The 8922-nt window shown below is 43.9% G+C and overlaps 1 protein-coding gene across 1 annotated transcript; it reads right to left on the bottom strand.

Moving 5' to 3' along the window:
- Nucleotides 1–2426: 2426 nt before the first annotated feature.
- Nucleotides 2427–4253, bottom strand: LOC100719501 (lysine-specific demethylase 4D-like). Its single transcript, XM_003468554.3, has one exon. The coding sequence runs from the start codon at nt 4251–4253 to the stop codon at nt 2427–2429; it is 1827 nt and encodes a 608-aa protein (XP_003468602.3).
- Between the last annotated feature and the right edge of the window lie 4669 nt (nt 4254–8922).

Below are 8922 nucleotides of genomic sequence, written 5' to 3'. Positions count from 1 at the left end.
TTATAACTAACGATATAGGCAATTCTATTAGAGATAGCGGGAGGCATTATGGTAACCATTGTTGATCACCTTGTATTATGTTTTTACATTATCTATTATGTCCACCCTTTTGACTTGACCGATTCTGTTCTGTTATGTCACATTTGGTTTTACTCTCTTCCAAAAAAGTAATAAGAGCCATGGGAGCAATGAAACCCAAAATGTGTAATAGTCATGGTACAAAAGAGAGGAAAAGAAAGTGCCCCAAACTATATAACTGCATGTATATTTAAGTGTATAAGATAGAAAATGATATCACAGAGTTTTATTGGATCAATGAACAGAACTTTTTGCAGTATCACTGATGGCATGTCCACTTTACAAGCTTTAATTTTGTGACTTGAACAATTATTTCTAAGATGACAATATGTAATCCATTAACTAGTGATTTCCTACTGTTCATTTTTTTCTGTAAATCTGTATAACTTGTACCCTTTCCCTGCTTTTTTTTCTTTTCTCCTTAAATAAAATTAAAAAAAAATACAAAAAAAAAAAACCAAAAACAAAGAACCTCAGCACATTTTACTAACTGAAAGAAACCACAGACAAAGAGCTAAATGTATTATGCCACGTGTGTGAGGTGCACAACAGTAAAATTAATCAGTCACTCAAAGAAAATGATGGACACCAGTAAATGAGACACAGAAAAATTGGGAATCAGTGTTTATTGCACAGAGTTCCATTCTGTCAAATTTCAAACCTGTATAGAATCAGTAAGTCATTAAATTATACCAATACAAAACAATAAATTTTATGTTACATATGCTTTACCCCAATAAAAATATTTAAAGCTAAATGTAGATATGTTGCAGGTTTCCTGATAGGTATAGTCCCACTGCAAAATTTCCCATTCAGCTGACCTTACACTAAGACTCATGATTCCTGGTTGCCTCTTCTAAGGTAAGGTTTAGTTCATTTTGCAACTTTGCGATCTTTTAGACACACTTTGGTTTGTTGTTTGTTGGTTTGTTTTATTGGTACCAGGGATCGAACTCATGACTGCCTGCTTGCAAGGCAGGTGCTTATGTCGCTGAGCTAAATCCTCAGCCCCTTAGACACACTTTGTTTTACATGTATCATTTTTTACACAAATTTGCTTTTACATATGTTTAAGTATTACTCCATTTTACATTTCAGATATAGACAGGAGTCCTATTTTGATTATTTATTCTTGGTGATGCTAGGCATTGAGCCTAGGTTCTACCACTAAGCAGCATCCACAATAACAAACTTAGTAAAATAACTAAGGAGATAAAATGTCTCTAAAGTCAGAACTTTCAGCCAGATTCCGCTGATCAAACCTCTAGCTGCCCCATGACCACTGGCTCCTGGGGTCTGAGAGTGCGCATGTGTAAACACTGCAGGACTGTGAAGCTCTGTTGAGCCTCACAGAGCATGGAAAGGCTGAGTGGAAGCCAGAATGAGTGATGTCAGAATTTTTCCCAGATCTTCAGCATCCATCAGTGTAAGCCTGATTCATAGTGGCAGCTGAACCCACAGCACGGCAGGGGAAGTGTCCTGAGGGTGACAAAGTAAAGAAGAGGTGTCCCTGGCATCTAGTCCACAGCCTCAGCCACACTCAGCAATACGCGGAGTTACAGGACGGCCCTCCCTCATCCTGTCATCCTATGAGGAGGGGCTTCCATTAGGAGCCTCAGCTATCATAAAACGAAAAAGCCTCAGACGTCCTGAAAAACACATCAACATTCACTGAGGACCGGCTCAGGCCATATCTGTGATATGACTGATACCTTCCAAGTACCCTGAGTTTATTAGACTTTGTGACTACAAAAATCATCTGAGACAGGATATTTTATATGCAAAAAAGCTGTTTCTTTTGGATTGCAGTTTTGGAGACTGGAAGTCGAAATTGCAAGAAGCAGTCTTCTGTATGGTCACTGATTTCCCTAACACATCAGAGCAAGTGTGTGTGTATGTGTGTGTGTCTGTATGACAGTGTGCATGCATGCACATGACGTGCATGTGTATCTTTGTATGCTGTGTCTTCCTCTATAGCACAAGGATGTAATCAAGGGGGCTCATGGCATAGTGGCCTAATCTAACTGGTCACCTCTCAAAGGGCCCGCATCTAAATAAAATACATTAATTATCTTCCATCTAAATAGCATTATCTTAATTTTTTTTTTTTGGACCAGGGATCTAACTCATGACCTTGCGCTTGCTAGGCAAGCACTTGTGCCACTGAGCTAAACCCCTGGCTATCATACAATTTTAAGGAGAAAATTTCTGCATTAGTTCATGGGAACAAACAACACTGAAAGAGACAGTGCCACACTGGCAACCTGTTTCAAAGTCATACAAAGAGAGAAGTGTGTGTGTTCTTTATTAGTGAACATAGGCAGTTCCTGGGTTGGCTTTGTGTAGCATTACATCCAGTGGAAGTGAGTCAGTTGCAAAAGGTTTCTGGCAACATCTGGTGAATCCAGGATTGGAGAGGAATAAGAGTGCTCCATCCTTTCCACTTCACCCAGGTTTCCAGGGTTGATGCTGTTGCCATCAGTTTTCCTGGAGAACTTTCCCAAAGGCATATCTATGTTAGGAGCAGTCAGTAAGGAAACTTCAGGAAGATCAGTTGGAATGCTGTCCAGGGACTGCAAGCAGGAACCAGGGTGCATAGGATTCTGAGGGTCTAGTGGGGAACCCAGGAATTGCAGATCAGGGGCACAACAACAGCCAGAAGGCTGCCCTGGAACCTGCAACCCAGTGCTCACAGACATGGGCTCCTCCACTGAAGCTTCCTCTTCAAGCAAGGGCTGATCCTGTGAACTAGGAACTGCATGCCCTGTGCCCACCATAGGGAGTCCTTGAGTCTCAGGCAGCATTGTGGAGCCCTGAGCCTTCACTCTGTGAGGAGGACGACCTCTGTGACTTCTGCCTATTGAGGGAAGGAAATCTGAGGAGAGCAGATCAGAAGAAGTCAAGGATTGGATCTGGTTGGGCCTCTGGTAGCTGTTGATAAGCAATTCACTGTTGGAGGAGGAACAGTGTCTCTTCAGAGTAGGCAAAACAGTGCTGTGCCTGTGCCCTGGGTCCTCTGCTTCACTGAGACTCAAGGCTTCCCCACTAGGCAGGTGCCTCTGTTGGGAGTTAGATCTCTTCCCATGAAAGCGCACTTTCCTCCCCGAGATCAGCTCCTGCCTAACAGGCACCCTGCATCCAGTGTGTTCCACAGTGACCACATCTTGTCCACATTTCCACAACTCATAGCGTTCAGGTTGCAGGATGCACACAAATGCATCCATGGAAAAGCTGACCCTCACCTCCCCACAGCTGCACTGAGAAGCCACTTTACCATAATCAATCCACCGAGGGGTGGCAAAATTGATGGCCTCTGCACAGTTGAAGCCGTGGTTTAAGCCAGCATGATAGCCATAGGGAAATGTCACCATGAACTCCCCAGCCTCCTGAGTCATGCAGTTAAAGGGGATCCCATTGTTCCTGAGCACTGTGGGTGAGATGAGAGCCACCTTGTGCCTCAGGAATGCTCTGCAGACTCGGGAGCTGCCTGGGAAAAGCTCCCTGGCCAGGCTCTCCAGGCATTTGCCATGCTCTGGGGGCACTGCATACCACGTTTTGGGCTCCCCAAAGTGCAGGTAGTTGATGCTGTAGAGGTCCATGTCCTCCGTGTGCCACGCAAATGTGGTCTTCCACATGCCAAAGTAGAGGTAGGGTGTGTTGACACCCTGGATGACAACTCCACACTCCTCCTCCAACAGATCCAGAATGGTTCCCAGGTGCTCAAGGTTCCACTGCTTTGTGTTTTCATCAAACAAAGAGCCACTGATGTCAGCACCATAAATTGGGGAACCACAGAGGTGATTCTTCCAGTACTTTCTCTCCAAATCTTTAAAACTCTGGTGCGGAGGATCCTGGTACTTTGCACTGTTGGCCAGGTGCTTGAACTTCTGCACTGTCATGGCTTTCTTCCTTTTATGGAATTGAGTGAACACCCCTGCCTGCCCAGAGACCACCTGCTGCAGAGGAGTGGCTATTAAGAGGTCACTGATATTGTCATAAGATGCGCTGGCTCTCCATTCCTTGGGAGGAATGATCTTCGCTAGGCCAGCTTTATGAGCACCCTGGGATTCCATGTAGGCAATGTATTTGCTGAAATTTGCAAACTCCTCCATGGTTGGCCGGAAGGTCATGACTGTGGACCTTGGCTTCTGGGTGCCAAACTGCTCAGGTTCCATCTCTCTACTATAAGCAGCACTACCAGGCACAGTCCCCAAGTTCATAGGTGGGTGCAGACTTCCAGTGACAACGGAAAGTGCTTGCCTCTTTTCCTTGCTTCTTTTTATCTTCTGCTTCTAAATATTTTCTTATATCTGGTTTTCAGGAATTCAATTTGACCTTTTGATTGAAAGAAATTGTATTTTACATGTAGGTAATTCACCCACAGTACTCTATTGTCTATAAGTCTGAAAAAAAAATTGTTTGCATCAGAAACTGCAGATATTAACAACAGAGAGAAACTAAGTTCTAAAATCTAACATGTGAAACAAAAACCATAACAGTTTATTCCAATTTGAATAGGAAAAAATCATCTTTTGCAAACCTCAGAGTATTTCTCCTATGCAAGTTTTATAGCAGTGAATGCAGAAATTAAAGGATGTGATCTTTTGTACCTTGGTGTAACTGACACCATCATGAATCTGCAATTAACTAGTGCCCTGTTTTTGACCCAGGAAAATGGAAAGTTGCTCACAGTGTAAGTCCATGAGTAAAGCAGAATGAGCTGTATTCACAGGAAAAAATAGTTAAGGATAAAAAAGTTAACAAGAAGCAGGTACTGGTGTCTTCCAAAAATGAATGTAAGATTCACGCTAAATTGTTTCCAACAGGATGATTTTTTTGATTATCTGTTTAAAAGTTGTATAATTTTCCAGTTCAGGATCATTCAGCAAGATACTAAAATGAGTCACCGTGAGTGGCTGAGGAGCTCTCCTAATTAAATTCCAAATTTATCAATTTGTCTAGTTGGATTCCTATATTGTTTACCAAACCCACTTCATTTGGGGGCTCATTTGGGATGGATTCCCCAATAGGGATTTATTGCCTCCAAGCCTTTCTTTGATGTGAATTACTCAAAGAGGGAACTGCCTGGAGATGTTTCTCACCCCCAAGGAATCTTCATTGCAAACAGAAACTCAAATTAAAACCCTGAACACTAATTTGGATCCAGCTGTCCAGATCCTTACAGGTAAGGCTGTTTTAGATTTTTGTTGGGTGTCCTTGGGAGTTTTTGGAGATGCTGGATGCAACATTCAAGTCTCTGAGACTGATGCAGACTGAGATGTTGGCTGGGACTTGTTGGTCATCAGATCTAACTAGTTTTCAGTGTCAGTCTGTTGGTCTCTGTCTTTGTTTTGTAAATCTTGTTTGTCACTGGCTTAGTGTTTGTTATTGTCAGCTGTGTCAGTCTGCTTCTGCTTCTCTTTTGCCCCTGCAATGCGTTCTTAACCATTTTCAGGAATTTTGTTGAAAAATCTCTTCCTATGGCAAACCTGTTTATCTAGGGAAGCTCCAATCATTTTGTGAATTTAAATGGCCTGCTTTCAGGGTCTCATGGCCTCAGAAAGGGAATCTACCTCTCTTTGTATTAGCAGGTCTATCTCAAATCTCTGAAAAACAATAGCACTGCCACTGCAGGTTCCTCTGCCTCCACCACCTTGGGCATCCCATCCAGCTGGTCCCCCAGGGAAAGGGCTTACTTGCCCCACACTTGCTGTGTGTCCCTGAACCCTGAAATCCAAGTCCCAGATGTCTCCAGGCTCCCACTGCAGAAATCACTTCAGAGCTCCCTTGGTCCTTCAACAATGGTGTGTAATCAGCCTGAGAACAATGCCCTAAATGGTTCCTGCCCAGGGACTCCTGGCCCAGCAGCAGCAACACCAGCAACCAGACAGGGGAGACCTGAGAAGAGTCACAATTGAAGCCAAAGCTAAAATCCATGCTGCATGCCAGGACAATGGGGGCTTCCAGCTTGCCAAGGCCAACAATAGGCAGCAGCATGGCTTCCCTGGCTGGCACAAGCCTGTTCCACTGCAGCGCCCCTTCTCTGGGCTTCCATTCTGGGATCCTGTATCCCAACCCGCACCCCCCCCCAAGAGCTTCCAACAGCTTCTCCTATTCCAAAGTAGGGAGGCTCTCCTATGTTTTCAGCAGACTCATTTGGGTGCTTTTAAAAGTAGCCCCAAAGAATCCAACTAATCTGTCTAAACAGAGGAAAGTTAGGGATCTCACAATGCTCCATCCACATTCTTGTGGCACCTCCTAAGGACCTTTATAGGCACCTGAGAATAGATGTGTCCTAATTATCATATTTGTCTCCCTGTAGCACCCAGATATCAGAAAAAAGCTTCAAAGACTAGAAATATTTAAAGGTAAAAAACTCTCAGAGTAAGTGAAGATAGCCCAAAAGTTCTTCAACTACCAAGAAGATCCACAGGACTGGAGACCTGGACTGAGCTAAAGGAACAAGCTTTCCCTACATGGAGTTCCTGTCTACCTCTGCTCTCAATCCAGTGACTCTCCTGCCAGATAATGATCACCAATGAGGATACATAATTGTTTGGACATTATTGACTCAGTTTTAAGCCTGTGAATTGACGTAACTGAGGTCCTGCTTGTCCAGCCTGAAGCCATCCTTCTCACAGATGATAGCAGTTACCTCCACCAAGGTAGTGGCAGGAGGGGTGGTGACTACAGAGACTGAGGTACTATGGGCCGAAGCTTTAGCTTTGGGAACTTCATCTTGGCAGACAAACTGATAGCCCTTACTCAAGCCCTAAGATTAGGACAAAGGGGTTGCCCTTGCCACCATCCGTGTGCATGGGTCCATTTATGAGGAAAGAGGGCTATTAACCTCAGCAGGAACAAAGATCAAGAATGCCCCCAAGAGCCAGGTGTGGTGGCTCATGCCATTAATCCCAGCACCTGGGAGGCTAAGGCAGGAGGGTAATTGGGATTTCAAGACCAGCCTGGGCTACAAAGTCAGCTCAAGGCCAGTCTGAACTGCATAGTGAGACCCTGTCAAAAAGACAAAAAAAAAAAAAAAATGCCCCCAAGGTCTTAGACCTCGCTGCCATTTGGTTGTTCCAAAAGGTTGTCATTAAACACTGTTTGAGGTACCAGTTAGAAGACCCCAAATACCTCATGAAAATGCCCTCCTTGAGATGACACTAAAATCAGAGAAACCTATAACACTCCTCCCAGCTCTCCCCATACCCATGTTACTCAAGTCATCCCATTCAGATTCAGATGTGAGACCAACCAAGAGCCTAGAACCCCAACTTTCTCTGCAAGACTGACAGATCATTGGGCTACAAGCTCATCCAGGAGACTCACTGGGCCACTAACTTGAGGGAACCAAGCTGGACAAGTTATCTTGCCTGACTATAGAGATCAGCTAAAAATGCCCACAAGTGAACCCTAAGCTGGCCACCACTGATGTTCAAAAGAGACAATGAGGACTTAACCCTAGAGACCACTGAGAGATAGACTTTGCCAAAATGGGCCCAGGAAGAGGGGAACATACATATCTCTTAGTTCTCATAGACACATTCACCAGTGGACTGAAGGTTGTGCCGCTCAGACTGAATCATCTCTCGTCATAGCTAAGGAACTCCACTATGAGATAGTGCCTTGATTCTGTTTGCCCACTTCCCTGGGCCTGACAATGGCCCAGCTTTCATAGCTCAGATCACTCAAAATTTAGCTGCACATTTACAAATCAATTGGAAATTACATTGTTCTTACTTGCCTCAAAATTGAAGCCATGTAGAGATGATAAATAAGACCAATAAAATTGCTATTTAGAAACTGGCTCTTGAGACTGGCAAAAACTGGGTGTCTCCTTCCTTTTGCCCTACTGCATGTTAGGTGTACCCCCTTCCTCCTGGATATTACTCCTTTTGGAGCCTTAGATGCCAACTGTCCTCTTTGATTCCCCATGTCCAAGATGATAAGTTGGTTTCTATCACTAATGGAGAACTTTTTAAGTCCTCACAGGCTCTCTAGCCCCTTCTGAACTCTATTCACTGCTGGTTCTGGGGCAACAAGACCATTCCTGAGAGACCTGATGAAACCCTGGCAGCTCAAATTGGTGATTAAATTTACACCAGAAGGAGACAGCACACTTCTCTAGGCACCACTGGAAAGGACCCTATACAGTCACTTGAGTCCTTCCATGGCCATCAACTTTGCCAAAAAGAACCCTTGAATTCATTACTCCCACTTCAAGCCCACAAAATCAGAGACTCCATCTAAGTGGACTATAAGTCAAACTCCAAAATTGGGCGATGTAAGTCTGTTTATATGTATAGCTAATATGGAACCCAGACAGTAAACACCTCAAACCTTGATTCTGGATCTTCTTATTGGTGAGAACAGGGCCCTAAGTCCCTCATTTTGGGAAACATTATGGCTCTGGACTTTGTATTCAGTCCGTAAATTTCCCAATGAAGTGCTCCCCATTTTAAATCCTAGAGTGTGTACAAAATGCCTCTTACCCTCTCAACCAAGATTTAGTCTTTCCACTGGAAACTTGGTTTGCCTATACAAATGATCTCACCCCTTGCGCTCCCCTGGCTGTCTTTATTGGATCAAACCCTGAACTCTGTAACTCATGTTCTTCCCCAAGTGTACTGGTATTCTGGGAAAAACAAGGTTTCCCAAACTCATGAAAAAAGAGGGCCCCAGTCCTAATTCCTGTCATTTGGGTATAAAAGTAGCCAGTTCCACAGCACTGGGAACCACAGCCTTCATAATGGGAGATGAAATCACCAGATACTAAGCAAGAAACAGATTGGGATGTAGCACACTTAAGCAAAATGTTTATTACCTGGAGAAGTCTCTAAA

Source organism: Cavia porcellus, unplaced genomic scaffold (genome assembly GCF_034190915.1).
Source record: "Cavia porcellus strain 051 isolate PalLab524CR breed Dunkin Hartley unplaced genomic scaffold, mCavPor4.1 scaffold_9, whole genome shotgun sequence".
In the NCBI taxonomy this organism is placed as follows: Eukaryota; Metazoa; Chordata; class Mammalia; order Rodentia; family Caviidae; genus Cavia; species Cavia porcellus.
The sequence above is the reverse complement of the archived record's forward strand: the minus strand, read 5'-3'. Positions and strand labels throughout refer to the sequence as shown.